This window comes from Cricetulus griseus, chromosome 3 (assembly GCF_003668045.3).
Source record: "Cricetulus griseus strain 17A/GY chromosome 3, alternate assembly CriGri-PICRH-1.0, whole genome shotgun sequence".
Taxonomy (NCBI): Eukaryota; Metazoa; Chordata; class Mammalia; order Rodentia; family Cricetidae; genus Cricetulus; species Cricetulus griseus.
In genome coordinates, this window is record NC_048596.1 from 74,879,353 (window position 1) to 74,895,774 (window position 16,422).

General features: G+C 47.1%; 1 protein-coding gene across 4 annotated transcripts in view; it reads left to right on the forward strand.

Annotated features, from left to right (window-relative positions):
* Gsg1l (GSG1 like) overlaps window positions 1-16,422 on the forward strand; it is a 191,232-nt gene that overhangs the window by 148,653 nt on the left and 26,157 nt on the right. For all 4 annotated transcript variants that reach the window (XM_035441302.1, XM_027404694.2, XM_035441304.1 and 1 more), the window contains one exon: window positions 5,466-5,577. In XM_035441302.1, coding sequence (XP_035297193.1) covers window positions 5,466-5,577 — 112 coding nt within the window. The remainder of the gene's footprint in view (window positions 1-5,465; window positions 5,578-16,422) is intronic.

The window sequence follows — 16,422 nt, forward strand, 5'->3', positions numbered from 1 at the left end:
GGACCCGGAGAGTAGACTTGGAACTCATTTGGATGGCACTGAATGGTGGACATGTGTCTACAGAGTGGCAAGACCCATGTGTGTGTGTTTGTGTGTGTGTTCCTGTATTTGTATGCTGCACAAACAGGAGTCATGGGATCCCATGAGATGTTTGTTTTGTTTTTGGTTTGTTGTTTTTTTTATTGTTGACTGTCTACCTGTTTTTAAGCCATAGATATATTCATTCCAAGAGGCAAATGGACAAATTTTATCAGGTCCAGTTATTTGTATCTTACAACATGTAGCTCTAGATTCTAGGACTTTACAAGGCTACAAAGATATTTTCTTTTGTTTTGTTTTTGTGACAAGGTCTCAAGTAGCCAGGCTGGCCTCCACCTCTAGGCTGGGATTACAGGCATGTTCCAGATCACCCCACACAGATTTTTTTTGAGGGAATATTTTATTTTTTGCCATTTTTTTTCACTAAGCTATACGGTTTTCCCCACTTCCCTTTCCTCCTCCCCTCTCCCCTTCCACCTCCCCGCTGCCCCCCATGCTCCCGGTTTACTCAGGAGTTCTTGTCTTTTTTCCATTCCTAGGTGGATCCATGTAGATCCAGAAAGATAAATATAGTATGTATTCACGAGTTTTAGTGAAAAGCGGTACTCAGACTTTGATTCTTCCACAGGAGGAAAGAAATTGACTACTGAACTGGCGGGGAGTGTTATGAGCACTCTGTCCCTGCCAATAAAACTTCTCTGAGAAACAAAACCTATTACTGAGAAAGAAAGTTGTGTGCAGAGGAGGCAAGCAGCTTTGCCATCTGTGCAGCAGCCAGGATTAGTAGCCTGGGTACATAAAGAACCTCTAGCAAGCCATAGAGAGATGGTGTGTGTGTGTGTGTGTGTGTGTGTGTGTGTGTTATGTGTGGGGTGTGTATGCATGTGAGCATACATGGTATGTGTGTGGAGGTGTGTGTGTATGTGTGTGTGTGTGTGTGTGTGTGGTATGTATGAGTGTGTGTGGTATATGTGTGTGGTGTGTGTGTGTGCATGCTGTGGTATGGCATGTGTGTTGTGTGTGGCGTTTGTGTGTGTACCTGTATGTGAGTGTGGTGTGTGTGTCTATGGTATATGGTATATGTGTGTGGGTGTAGTGTGTGTATGTGGTGTGGTGTATACAGTGTGTGTATGTCAGATGTATGTGTTCATGTGGGGTATTTACATGTATGAACATAACATGGAGATCCAGGGTTGATGTCTATTGGTCGCCACCTTTCTTTTTTTGAGGCAGGGTCTCTCACTGAACAGCTCGGCCAGCTGGCCAATGAGTTTCAGGGATCATCTCTCTCCCCCCATACCTGCATGCCTAGCTTTATGTGGGACCTGAACACACTAGCATAGCAGGAATTTGATCCACTGAGCATTTCCCAGCTCCCCCAGGAAATAGATTTAGAAATATACTTGGCTAGGCTGGAGAAATGTGAGAGTGAGCACAGTACCTGCTGAGCCAGTACAAGGACTTGAGCTCTGAAGTCCAGAACCCATGTATAATGCTGTGTACGGTGCTGTGCATCCCTGTAGCCAATTCTGTGGGGGACAGACACAGGAGACTTGCTGGGACTTGCAGCCACCAGCTCCGCTCCAAGTTCAATAGCAGATTACAGACCATGTCTCAAAAGGACTAAGGTAGAGAGCAGTAAACCAGGACGCCTAACATCCTCCTCAGTCTCCAGAAGAACCTGCACACATGTGTGCCCACACACCACACATTACACAGACTACACACACATACATAGTACACACATCACACACACATACACCACACATAGTGCATACACATACCCACAACATATACATACACATACCACACACCAACGCATGCATACATACATGCGCCACACACTACATACACAGACACCACAGACACACACACCACCCACACACACACACATGCACCACATACTACATACACACAGACACACACCAAACACACATACACACACCACATAGACTCACATACTACATATTCTACACCCTACCTACCACACACACAAGACTGAGGAAAGATATGGCCACATATACTTAGAGGGGAGGAAGCAGGAATAGTTAATAAACATAACACCCAGTTCAGTGGCATTAAGGGACAATAGCACACAGTGTAGCCTTGGGACGGTTAGATCTTTATTATTTTATAGCATCAAGCCTTGCTAAGGCCTGGAAGGAGCATCACAGGGAGCCCCTAATGGGACTCAGCACCTGCCGTTGGCCCGAGACTGACAACAGCCTGGAATCCTCTGTCTCAGAACTCTGGGGTCCTGTGTGGAAGGCTGGGGTGAGGGCTGTGGCTCAGCTCACAAGGTCACAGTGTACTCTCCTCTTCTGTTCCACTCTTGGCACGTCACCTTGGTAGCCCAAGGTTGGCTGTGGGAGTTGGTAAATGATACAAACAGGATTTTCCCTCCCTTTCCACCTTCCTTCCTTTTAGAGTTGCTGGGTGAAGCACAAGGCATCCTCTCCTCTCCCATCTCCTTGTCCCCTTGACTTCATCCGCCATCACCACCAATTCTTCTCTTATCACCACCTTCTCTCTTGCCTTCTCTTTAGCAGCAGGGCAAATTGTGACAGGCAGTGAGGGGAGGGACAGCTGCAGTCTAGGCAGCTTGGGAAGAGGCCTGGTTATGACTGTCTGAAGCCCTGGGGGGATGGTTGTTAGTAAAGTGCCTGCCAGATAAGCGTGAGCACCGGGTACAGATCACATAAAAGTCAGGTGTGGTGGTGCACCCTGCCATCCACTGCTAGGGAGGATCCGGGTGGGGTTCACTGGCTCTCTAGTCTTGGCAACTGGTGAACTCCACACTCCATAAGGTGGAGGAGAGCAATAGAAGAAGATGCCCAGTATTGCCCTCTGGTTCCCACACACGCACATCTAAACACATATGTGCATATATAGTTTAGCATGAACACATGTATACAACACACACCAAGAGAAGTTTTCAAAAGAGTATCTGGTGGTGACCTTGGAATGTGGGGCAATAAGGCTGTTAAATTCAAGTTGACCCTGATCTATATAGTAAGGCTTAGACCAGCAACAACAACAAAAACCAGAACAAAATAAAATAAGCCATACAATAACAAAACTCAAGAGAATCTGAGTCTAGTTGGTGTTTTGTCCTGGTTAGTGTTTTGTTTTTTATCAACTTGACACAAACTAGAGTCGTCTGGGAAGAGGGAACCACAACTGAGAAAGTATTCCCATCTGATGGGCCTATAGGCAAGCCTACAGGTTATTTTCTTGATTGATAGTTGATGAGTGTGGGCCCAGCTTACTGTAGGAGGTACCACACCTGGGCAGGTGGTCCTGGGAGCTCTAAGAAAGCAGGCTGAGCAAGCCATGGGGAACAAGCCAGTAAGCAACATTCATCCATGGGCTCTGCATCAGCTCCTGCCTCCAGATTCCTGCCCTGGACTCCAGCCTTGACTTCCCTCCATGATGGGTGTTACCTGAGAGCTGTAACATGTTTGTCTCCTTTCTGCCTCTCCTCAGGCCTGTCTCCCCATAACGAGCACAGTAAAAACAGTTTAGTCAAAATCTCCACTACACCAAAGCTGCACCTGATAACCAAAACTCAATGACATCACTCATTCAAGATAACCAGACTTAGTTCTAGACCCCACAACACCCACTGGACAGTATATAAGAAACCGAGAGCAAGGCTCTGCTCTGTACATCTGAAGAGATCTCACCTTGGTCTGCCCTGCTACTAGAGAGTCTCCCCAAGGGTTCTGAACCTTAAATCAGAGACTTCTTATAGAGACCAGACCCAACATTCAGCTAAGATACATCACCCAGGTGAGCAGCCTTGGGAAGTTAGGCTTAGGACAGTAGTTAGGAACTTAGAATGTGAACCTTGTGTGATGACCCTTGGCATAACAAAATATAACTTTTGTTGTACTGTGTGTGTCTACCTCTTTGCTCGTGACACTCCCTCCTGAAGACTGTGTCTGCATCCTAGGGTTGATCACATCAGAGGCCTTAGAGGACAGTCTGTAACCTGCCCCCCAACAAGAGATGTGCTCTGTTTTGTAACAATCCCAGTGGCTGTAATGATTTTGTGCCTAGTGGGCATCAGATACCAAGGCTGCCCTATCTGGGGTCCCTTGAGATCCCCCACACTTGCCACAATCCTCATCTTGAGGGTGATGGAGACTGGAGATTCAGAGAGAGCAAGTGCTTAGCCTAAAACCACACAGGAAAAGTGTGTTAGAAAAGATCCCATCCTGGTATTCCTCCAGCTCACAGTTCTCCAACTGGTGAGTTATCCCCATGTCACAGCACTGCACATGCTCAGAGCTAAACAGTCCATAAAACATTTACTCCAGCTACATTCGGCTGTGTCATGGGTCACTTTTGTGTCACTGTAACCACAATGCCTGGCAAAGCAACCTAAGGGAAAAGGATTTATTTTGTGGTTTAAGTCCACCGTGGTGGGGGAGGCAGGCTATCAACTCAGTCTCTTGGCAGCAGGTATATGGCAGTGGCTGCTCACGTCATGGTGGACCAAGAGGCAGAGAGCAAGACAGGTCAAGGGATAGGGATAATTAATGGGCCCACCCCGTGACCTACCACCTTCAGCGGGGCCCCACTTCCTACGGTGTCCACAGTTTCCATAAGAGCACCACCAGCTGCAGCAGGAGCAAGTGTCCAAGCATGAACCCGAGGGCACATTCCATGGGGGACATAATTCAAACTACACACTATCTCATTCTTTTCAAAATACTAATTGTGTTAAAAAGAAATCTGTGAAGTTGATTTTATGACCCTCTACAATAGTGGTTCTCAGCCTTCCTGAAGCTGCCACACTTTAATACAGGTCTTCATGTTGTGGTGACCCCCAGGCATAAAAGTAATTTAGTTGCTACGTCATCACTGTTATTTTGTTATTGCTATGAATTGTAATGTAAATATCTGTGTTTTCTGATGGTCTTAGGTCAGAGACCCACAGATTGAGAACAGTTGTTCTGCAGTGAGCTTTGAAAATCACTCTGGAGACCACTTCTGCCACATGGTCTTTCTAACACAGCTGTCAGCAAATATGACTGCAGGCTGAAGCCAGCCCATTGTCTGCTTTGTAAATAAAAAGTTTTATTGGGAAAACTCATTAGTTAATTTATCAGCCGTGGTCAGTTGGATGAGTAAATAGTTTTAAGAGACTGCATGGCCCTCAGCCTCAAATATTTACCTCTGTGGCCCCTTTCAGGACCAGTTTCTAGCTTATACCTATTTGCTTTGCTTAAACTTCCCTGGGGCTGCCCTCCATCCTCAGGACCATCCCACTGCCTCCCTGCCTCTGCTCCCAATAACCTCCCTTCCATGGGGTCCATGAACTCTTCCAATACTAGCAGGCCAGATGGCAAGTGCCTGGAGAGTCCTTGAGATGCCATCCAGGTCCTTCCCTGGATCCTGACGCCTTCTCTGCTCCACAGGCCTCCTGGGAATGGTCGCACACATGATGTATACACAGGTGTTCCAGGTCACTGTGAGCCTCGGCCCTGAAGACTGGAGACCTCATTCCTGGGACTATGGGTGGTCCTTCTGGTAAGTGACCTTTGACCTTCAGGTACCAGAGTCTGAATCATGCTGGGTATACAAAGGAGCGTGTCAGAATCCTTTGGCTTGTGAATGGTGGGAACCCATTGATTTAACTCAGAAGCTGGGATGAGGGTGGTATACAGGACAGGGGTAGGGAGTGGCGGTGGGCACACACAACCATCTGGGACTCCGTGTTGTGTGTGCCCCATCAGTCTAAGTGAAGACACCCTGGGGCTCAGCAGTGGTAAGCAACTTCCCCCATGGCCAGTATGTCTCTCACATGCAGAGATGAGGCCTCTCTTTTCTCCTGCACGGGCTGAGGTCCCAAACTTCCCTCTGATGGGCACAAGTCCTTTTTTTCTCTTGAATAGTCATGACAACTGGGGAATGGCTCAAGAGTAGTGTTTCAGCTCAAGCAGGCCAACCACTGGAGCTAGGAATGAGTCCTAAGGTGTCCAGGGAGTGCATGCTGGGTGAGCCCCTGCAGTTTCTGCTTCAGGCACAGCTGGATCCAAATCTGACGATTCCCTCAGGGATCCAGTCTTTCTCTCCCCCTTCCTCCGTCTCTCATAGCTTCAGTCTCAAGCAGCTTTCCTCAAAGTTGTGGTAAAAACAGTTGCCAAGCACACTCCAGAACACCTTACAAATGTACTGCAACCTAAAGGGGAAGGGTGGGGGATGAGGGGAGTGGGAGTGGTTTTGTGGGCTTATGTGACCATCCGTGAGCCAATGATTTAAATCCTGAGGAAATGAGAAGGATCTGAAGGGTTGTGGTATTCAAGTCACATGGTCCAGAGCATCCCTTCCACAGGGAGTGTAGAGACTCACAAGGACACAGGCGTTAATGGTGGCGTGAGCTGTTAACAGACAGAAGAGTGTCTGTTAACAGCTACACAGTGTTGCTAGCCTGGCTGTCTGGACCATGTCCTGGTGACTGGGGACACACATTGGCTGGGTTATTCAGCTTATTTCCTGACCACTGTGGCTCTGGGCACACTGTGGCTATTGGGTGGCTGTTCTTTACAGTGCTGGAGATGCAGCAATAGTGGCTCAGGTCCCATGGGTCTCAACAGGGCTCTGGGTCAATACTTCAGGAGACTCAGGGGACTCAAGAAACCTGACAGGAGTGCAGCCCTGAGAGCAGAAGCAGCCAGAGTCCAGTGGTCTGGTGCTCACTGTTGATGAACGGCAGGTGTTCTAGGCATGGTGTTCTATGCCTGCAGCACTCCACAGACTTCTTAGATTGCTATCACCCAGGATTTGACATGAACAGTGACCTCCTGTTGCTTATGTGGGAAACAAGGCTCAGAAAATGAAGACTTTTTTGCCCTGGGTCACACAGCTTCAGTACAGTGCTTAGGATTTGTCTGCACCCCAGGGCACTCAGCAGCCCCTGGCTCCCACTGTAGCACTGGGCTCCCAGGCTGAGCCTGCTGATTTTGACCAAGGGCCTAGTGTTTCCCCCTCAGGCCTGGCTCCTTTGCCCACACTGCCTCCCACACAGCACCACATTCCACAGGACTCATTAAAGCCACCCACCACGAGGCCTGGATTAGGGCAGACACATCCTTCCTTGTCACAGAGGCCTACAGGACAGACAACCCCATTTCTCATTCCTTGTCCATGGGGACTCCACCAAGGCCAAGAAAGGCCATTTCTTTTGCTTTATATATTTGAGGCCTCCCTGGCCCACTCCAGGCAGGGTGTAAGAGACCAGCTTAAGGGAGGGAGCCCCAGACTCTAGCCTGAGGCCCAGCAGGAAGAATGAGGCTGGGGACCCTGGGACACTGAGCATTCTCTGTAGGACACCTGTACTGCAGTTGAAGGTCCCTATGGTCATGTGTGTGGTGCACCCCAGTCTCAAATTACATCTTGAGCAGCCCACAAGAGCCTGCGGCAATTAAAGGTGGTAGACAGGTCTTAGGATGAGGTCAGGGTCAGCATTGAACCTGCCAGTTATAGATGATGGCCCAGTCCCTTACCCACACTTGTCTCAATACTGTCAGGTGAAAAATAGAGACTGCCACATCTACCTCATGGTGGCAGCCCATCCACTCTCTATTGGTGGGTAGAGTACATCACCCAACTACTGGGTTGGGAAAACTGGGTTGGGAGCTACTGGGTTCAAGGAAAACTGCAATACCTAGTATAGCTTTGGGGGTTGGTCCTAGCTTGGAGACTTTCGTAAAAATCTGATTCACATCACTGGGAGATGGCTCAGCACAATGCTGGCTGACAGTGGTTGGTGGCTTGGGCGACTTCTTGTGTATGGTGGCTGGTCCCTAGGGACAGTGTCCCACAATCAAGCACTTGGTGTGTGAGGTCCTGTGACACCAAGCTGCACTCTGTGGGTCAAGGCCAGGTGCAGGAGCCAAGACCTTTGATAGCTGCTCTCATAGACAGAAGCAAAGAAGGGAGCCCATGCTTGGGGATCACGCAGGCTGAGACAGTCACTCAGGCTTGACGGGCTTGCTAGCGTATGTGAGGCCAGCTTCTAGTATTCATACACAGCATATGTTCTGTGAGCAACAGTGGTCATGAAGGAGATCCCAGCCACCAACATTCAGTGTCAGTTACATAATCCAGATGTTCAACAGCCCACATTTGGGGGAGTACTGCAAGATGCTCTTCTCTTCAGGTATCTCAGCTCTCTTTAGCCCACCCAGAACATGCCAGGCAAGACAATGGTGTCTGGGTAGAGTAAGAGTTGATTGGGCCAACAGCTCCAGACCAGATTTAGTGAGTGGCACCCTCAACCTGCCATTGCCTTCCAAGGAGTCACTGACCCGGCTTCTGGGATCAGAAAGTTAGCAACAATGTGGAGTGTGTGTCCCTGAGGAGTCCCACAGTTAACTTCAGAGGCTGCCTGCTGCCTGAAACACTAGTCGGCCTGTGGAGGGTGTGCTGGAAGAGTTTAGATTGTTATGTGGCAGTGTAGGTTTCTGGCTTGTGGCTTGTTGGAAGACCTGGCCTGGCCTGTGCCTAACCAGCCGTGTTGGGTGACATCGCAGCTCAGGCAGGACAAACAGTGACTGGCCTCTGCCCTCCAGCCCTCCCCAGTCTCCACCATGACCTATTGCCTTCTCACCTGCCTGACTCTGCTGGGAGGGCCAAGAGAGTGCAGATGTCCTCCTGAACAAACATTTTCTTTCTGCTTTGCTCTTCATCAAAATGCAGGGGGAAGAGGGCCTCCCGGACTTAGCAAGCATAGCAAACCCCATCCCAAGCAGTCTCTCTGCAGAGTGTAAATTAGAACAGCCAGCCCTAGTGGCACATTTGTAATCTTAGCAGGCACGCACACCCACACACCTCTAAAAGGCCCAGAGAGGCAAAATAGTTCAGCCCAGGCCACACAGGAGAAGAATGAGTTGAGTCCCTGGCCTAGAGGTGACCCTCTACACTGAGCCTCTTGTCCCCTGGGATAAGGGGGCTTCATTGCTGCCCTTCTTTCCTTTCCAATATCCCTGACCCCATGGGAGCTGGGCCCTCTGGGCTGTTTCCTTGCTGAGGACTCCTGGACACCCATGCCACAAGCTGGTCCCAGCAGGTACCTCTGCTGCAGTGCTCTAGGATTGCCTGAGGGCCCCAAGGCCACTGTGGAGGCTTTGCAGGACTGGCTGGTATTCTTTCCAGAGGCTGTGGTCAGCAGAAACTCTGGCCTCCTTTTCTGTAAGATCACGATGGTGAAAGGGCTGCAGTTTCCCACAGGTATCCTGATGGCTGTACCTTGGCAGTCCCTAGAGCCTGCAGTCATTTTAGCCTGAGCCTAATTCTCTTGGGCTCAGAGGGTGGCCTGGGGTAGGCATTTGTGCCCTCGTCCATAACAGTGAACCTGTGCCCCCAGTCTGCAGCTGTCTGTGGGAGACCTTCCTTGGTGATCAGTTGTTATCTCTGTGCCGGGCCTGGGGTCCTTGCCTAGTAGCAGATGGCACCTTCATATCTACTCCCCAGCATTCCTCTGTGACTCCCAGGGGATAGAGGAGGTGGACAGCCACACTGCCCCATCACACCACCTTCTCTCTTGTCCCCAAGTGTCCACTGTGCTCTTAGCTGTGAAACCAGACCAGCCACCCCCATACTTCCCTGCACCAGCTCAGCAGTGTGAACTGCAGACACCAGAAGTTTCCAGACCCAGAGGCTTCAAGCTGTGTGCCATGTGCAGGTATCTGGGGGTCTGAGGAAGAGAGACTGGAAGATTAGAGTTGGTGGGGTGTATTCTGAGCCCCGCCCCAGCACACCAGCAGACAGTGTGTTCTCATCTGCTTTTAATCACTTTTTATTTCCTCTGTGTTAACACATTTGCTTATTCATTCCACGATTATTTATTGAGTACCTGCTGTGTGTCATTCTAGGTGACATGGCATAGCAGTGAAGCAGACAGAGCATTTGGGTGTGTGAGGGGAGGGGTAACCACAAAGCAAGACTTCCACTTCTAGGAAGTTAGGATGGACATGTCTCCCACTGCTCTTGCTCTACATGGCTAAGTCTTTGAATGGGCCACAGTAAACAGACTTAGAAGATTCTGGAAGGTGGAAAGAAGCCAGGAGACTGGAGGAAGCACTCAGATGGGGCAGATCCCACAGTTGGAGTTGATGGAGTAAACAACACAGACCTGTCAGAAGGCACAGACAGAATGACAGCCAAGGATCAGGAAGGGTCACAGTCTTGGTCACTTCTCCTGTTACTGTGTTTAAACAGGCAAAAAGAGCTCGAGGGAGAAAGGGTTTATTTCAGCTCACACCTGGAGGCACAGTCCATCATAGGAGGTTGAGGCTGCAGGAACTGGAAGCATCTGTCACATCACATCTACGAGAGCAATGAATGCTCACTCAGCTCACCCCCTTTCCATGCTGTCCAGGACTCAAGCCCAGGGAACGGTAACAACACCAGTGGCTGTGTCTTCTCACCTCAAGTGACTTAATCAACATAGTTCCTTACAGGCATGTCCAGAAACTGAGTAACTCCTCACATGTACGCCTAGAGGCTGTCTCCAAGGTGATTTCAGGTCCTCGCAGGTTGACAATTAACACTAACTCTCACCAGCTACAAATGGAGATGAAAACTTTAAGGCAAAATCTCCTTGCTGCAGCCACACCCCTGCCTCCACGGAGGGGATTCCTGTGATTCCCCACCCATGCATCAGAGGTGGAGCCAAGTGTTGCCTTAGCAGTCCTGACCTAGGCTCCCAGGCTTCCCCACTTGCTGAGTGGTAGCAGAATAGGGAACCCCACTCACAGGTTAGCAGCAAGCCCTCCCAGTCAATGCAGTGAAGATCGTGTGGGATGCATGGACTCAGGGCTCTTCCAGATGTAACAAACACCCCATGTATCCCTTTCGGAGGCATCAGTGGGGAGCCAGGGATTTTGCAAGCTTACCCAACAATGGTGGTGAGATCACCTTCGCCATGGAGTCATTGAAGGCAACGAGGAGCAGGGTGAAACACTCTTGCTCCTTGTCTCTGCCAGGCTGTGTCAACAGAGGTGTGGTGGGAAGCAGCACGGCCAACCCCTGCCCAGCAAAAGTCTGGAACCATTGCCACCTTGAATGGCAGTGTTTGCTTAGTGGGAAACTTTGATTCTTATACCTACTTGCTGGTTTCCAGGTGGGGCTCTCATTTTCCTTGCCAGAACGATCAGAGGAAGCCCACTGATGTAGAAGGATTACACAAGACCCAGGGTCTCAGCAGAAATGCCCCAAATGAGCCAGAGGTGATGGCTTACTCCTGTAATCCCAGAATTTGGGGAGGCTAAGACAGAAGGATCAATGTGAGTTCAAAGCCAACCTGAGCTACATGGTAAGGTGCAGGTCAGCTAGGGCTATCTCAAACAAATAGACAAACAGCCAGGAGCTGTTTATAGCCCACCCGGTCCAGTAATGGCTAAATGTGAGCTGTTAAAGTAACGTGCCAGAACTGACTACATCCTGGACCATTAACAAACTCCAAGTGTTAAGAAAAAAATAGAAAGAAAAAGAAACCATAAAAAATGTGTCTTCTGGTCACAATGAAATCAAACAAAGATGGGAGAAAATCAGGAAACACTTGTAAACTAAAGAACACACTTCTCAAAGTCCTTGAGCCTCAGGAGGGGCCTCAAGGAAAACTTTAAAGTACATTGAAGTGAAAAAATTAAAATACATCTCAAAACTCGTGGAGCTAAAGTAGCACCGAGAGGGGAAACAACATAGTTGAATGATTGCTTATCAAAGAGAAAGAGTAGGACTGGAGGGGCAGCTCAGTAGCTGAGAGTGCTTGCTGCTCAGTCATGAGGACCAGAGTGCTGATCCTAGCTCCTACATATATAACCCCAACTCGGAGTGTGCCAGAGACAGTAAGATCCCTGGGGCTTCCAATCTAGCCATGGAAATACAAGCCACATGTTCAGGGAGAGACCCTGCCTCATGGGAATAGGCAGAGAGTGGGGGAGGAGAATACTTGATGCCTTCTGACCTCTGTGTACACACATGCATGAGCATGTGCACACATGTACACGTGCGGTCATACACAGTAACACAGACACACACCCACATGAATGAACAAATGAATGAATCTTTTTTAAAAGAAGGAAAATACTTTAAACCAGTAATAAAAGTTTTCACTGCAAGATTGGAAAACAAACAAAACAAAACAAAATGGAGCAAAATAGTTCCAAAACAGGCAAAAGAAAGAGCAGACATCTGTGAAATTTAAAATGAACAACAGCAAAAAGAAAGAGAGAGAGAAATCAATGAAACTAAAACTCTGCTTTTTAGAAAATATGATGAATAAAATTGACAGACCCCTAGTGTTTTCAAAACTAAAATGAGGTACAGCCATGACAGACCCTGAGGACATCAAAAGCATAGCAAGGACATATTACACATGAACTTGACAATTGGATGGAACGAAGCAGTTCTTCTAAAAGCCCAGACTGGTACTTCTCATCCAGCAGGAAATAATTGGATATTCCAGTTTGGACATTCCAGTAACCACTAACAACATTAAAATAATAGTTTTTAAATGTTCAAAAAGAAATCTCTAGGCTCACAAGATCTTACTGGGATATCTTGCCAAATATTTAAATAAGAATTAATACCTATTTTCTGTCAGATAATAGAAGACGAAAGAACATTTAGAAATTTGTTTTATGAGGTGAGTGTTATTTTGATATTAAAAACAGACAAAGACAGTGCAAAAAAAGAAGTAAGACTAATAGATATCTTGAATATAGTTTAAACACCCTTTGCAAAAGGATACCAAGCAGGAGTCTGGAATATGAGAGAGGAAGCATATACCTTATTGAGGAGAGTTACCCAGGGATGAGGTTTGAAACTCAGTGCCATCTACCACATTAGCAGCAAAAGAAGGAACGTCACATGATCCCTATCAACTGATACAGAAAAGGCACCTGAGCTGGTTTTTGTTCTTAAAAAATTCTCCCAGAAAATAAAGATGAATGGGGGATTTCAACGTGATAACAAAAACTGATAAGCACCTGTAGACAACATTGAAAAAGGTTGAAGGACATTTTCTCTGTGATGTTGCAAACATCACTGTTACTCAACTCGAAGTTCTGGTAGCACAATTAGATATAAAAGGCAACAAAAGCCATACGGATCAGAAAGGAATGCACAGATAATGATTGTCTCTGCAGAAATAGCCAGAACCTACCAACAGCTTCTCAGACTGGGTTCATGAACTCAGCACAGCCTTAGGCCATAAGAAGAAAACACAGAGTCAGTTTTATTTCTATAAACTTGCAATGAAAACTTGGACACAAAATAAAAACATAATGATACTTCTACTAGAAAGAAAAGTAAATGCATAGGCTTTAGACCAATCAAGCATTTCTAGAACTCCTGTGCTAAAAACTGAAAAACAACAATGAAAGAAATCACTGATCTTAATGGGTAGACCAAGTATATGGATCAAAACACTCAATGTGAGGTCCACAGCAATTCTTAAAGTGGAATTCAGTTTTAATATGACTCTTATCAAAATTTTAATAAGACATACATACAGATAGGATATTTTTAAATGCAGATGGCTAGAATAGCTAAAATATTTAAAGGAGAAAATAGGATGATTCAGTTTACCCAATTTCAGGACCTATTACAGCTACAGTAACCTATACTGATATTAGTGTCTGTGTGTGGGGCGGGGGCGTTGTGTAGACATATCCATCAATGGGACAGAACAAAAGGACTCAGGAACAGACTCAAGAAAATGCCCACCTAATTTTTGACAAAGGTACTAATCAGTCCAGGGGAGTGAGGACAAACTTTTCCACAAATGGTGCTGAAGCTACTGGACACCCATAACATAAAGCCAACTTTCATCTAAATTCTGCAGTAAATCAGATCACAGGCAACAGAAAAGCAACTAACCCACCTACTACCTATAAGGAACTGAACTCTGAAAATGAAGAAGACAGAGAGCAACAAAACCTCCCAGTTAAAAAGTGAACACTCGAGAAGGTATGTAGATCACAAACAAACAAAATGAAAAGTTTGACACTTTTAGCCATTAGGAAATGCACATTAAAGCCATGATGAGCTAGATTCATACGTCTCTTAGACCAGCAAAAATAACAAATAGTGGCCCAAGTGAATGCGGGTGTGGTGAGACACATACATTCTCAGCAATACAAAGATGAAACACCCCCCAGAGATCTGTGCTAAGTGAAAAAAGCCAGCCCAGACATGCATGCTGTATGATTCCACCAATATCAAATTCTGGAAATGGCAAGTTTCTAGAAATGAAGAACAAATTGATGGTCACCATGGTAGGAAGAAAGTGGATATGACTGTAAAATGACAAAAGGAGCGATCCACTGTGTGCTGTAGTTTGACTGTGACTAGGGAGTACCCTGGTCCTGATACTCTGCCACAGTTGCTCTCATTTGTAATATGTTGTAATTAGGGGAAATGGGCTAAGGACAATGTAATGCCTCCTATCTCTCTGTGTGCATTATAGTTTCATTTGAATCTGTAAGTGTCTTATATTTTTTAAATAATTTAAAATCAAAGGGTAATCAAAGAGGGAAAGGATCCAAGAAAATTACAGGGTGTGATGAGGACCGAGGCTTATTAGAGATGGTGAATGGGACTGAGGAGGTGATACAGAAGTCAACAGCTGGGCTGGGAGCCTTGGAAACGCTTGGACAGCAGAGAGTCCCAGGATCCTGGGTGGTGGCTGGAATGTGCGATGCTGAAAGTAGCACTTCCTTTGAATGAAGGTCCTGCATGAAAAGTAGATGGGGTGTAGACATGAGCTACAAGTCAACCTGCCTTTGTGTCTGCCCAGCAGTTTCTGTTTTTCTTGGCACCATCCCTGCAACCTCTGTTCCATCCCTGTACTCTCTGTTCTGTCCCTATACCTAGGCCCCCATCCCTACATCCTAGGCTCCATCCCAACATCCTAGGCTCCATCCCTACATCCTAGCGCCCCCCATCCCTACAGCCTAGGCTCCCATCCCTACATCCTCGGCTCCCATCCCTACATCTTTGGATCATTCCTGTCTTTGGCTTCAATTGCTATGATACAACACTATGCAAGAGCAAATTGAGAGAAAAGGGTTTAATTCATCTTACACTTCCAGGTAAGGGCTCATCACTAGAGAAGTCAGGACAGGAACTCAAGCAGAGCTGGGTCTGGAGGCAGGAACTAAAGACAAAGCCATGGTGGATTGCTGTTTACTGGCTCACTCCTCATGGATTGCTCAGCCTTCTTTCCTATACCATCCCTGACTACTTGTTCAGGGGTGGCACTGCCACATCAATCAATAATTAAGAAAATGCACCCGCAGGCTTGCCTATGTGATAGTCTTACAGAGGCATTTTCTCAATTGTAGTTCCCTCTTCTCAGGTAACTCTAAGTCGTATCATTCAAGTTGACAATAAACTAGCCAGGACATCCTTCAGCCTAGGCCTCATTCCTATAGACTAGGATTTTTATTTTGTTCAGATCTCTGCATGAAGACTTTCTGCTTTACACTCTGGATGGGATCACCCAGGGTGGGAGTAAAGGCTTAAAGTTAATATTTCTGGCTATAAGGACTTAAAATTTACCTCGAAACTAACTTATATGAAAGAAGGTGTTTACACAGATAAGTAAATAAGGGCTTCTGTTGCCAGTGGCAGAAAGAGAATATGAACTGGTTGATGGGGGAAAATCCAAACAAAAAGATCTGAGTTCCCCTAAGTAACAGGTTCAAGGACAATAGCAGCTCACCAGCTCAGCAGCCCATAGCTCTAGCCAAAGTTCTGAGATGGTGTCTCCTGATCCAGACCTAGGTGGTGGGCCATCTGGAAGCCAAGGGCTGAGGCAACAGGAAGCAACACATTGATTGGCCAGGCCTAGTCAGGTGCTCATCCCTAGAGGTTGAAGGCAGGCCAGATCCACCCAACCTATGTGGCTTGAGAGGATGGAAGTCTGTTATCAGAAGCAGGAACAGACAGTGGTCAGGCCAAACTAACACACTCCAAAATTCTCCAGACAAGCGTGCTTCTTCATTCTCCCATCTAGGTTGTGAGACATCCCAGACTAAGCCGACATTTTGGCTCCATTGCTTAGGAAAGAGCACTTGATTGCATCAACTTTGGCCACAGCCCTAGTCGAGTTATCTACAATCTCTCTCTTATCTGTCTCTGTCTCTGTCCCTCCCTCCCTCTCTTCCACCCTCTCTCATTTCCTCTGTCTTTCTCTGTCTCCATTTGCCTATGTCTCTTTCTGTCTGTCTCTCTGTCTCTCTGTCTCTCTGTCTCTCTGTCTCTCTCTCTCTCTCTCTCTGTGTGTGTGTGTGTGTGTGTGTGTGTGTGTGTGTGTAAAGCACATTGAACACTTTAATGGGCATGGAAGTCCTTGGAGAGACT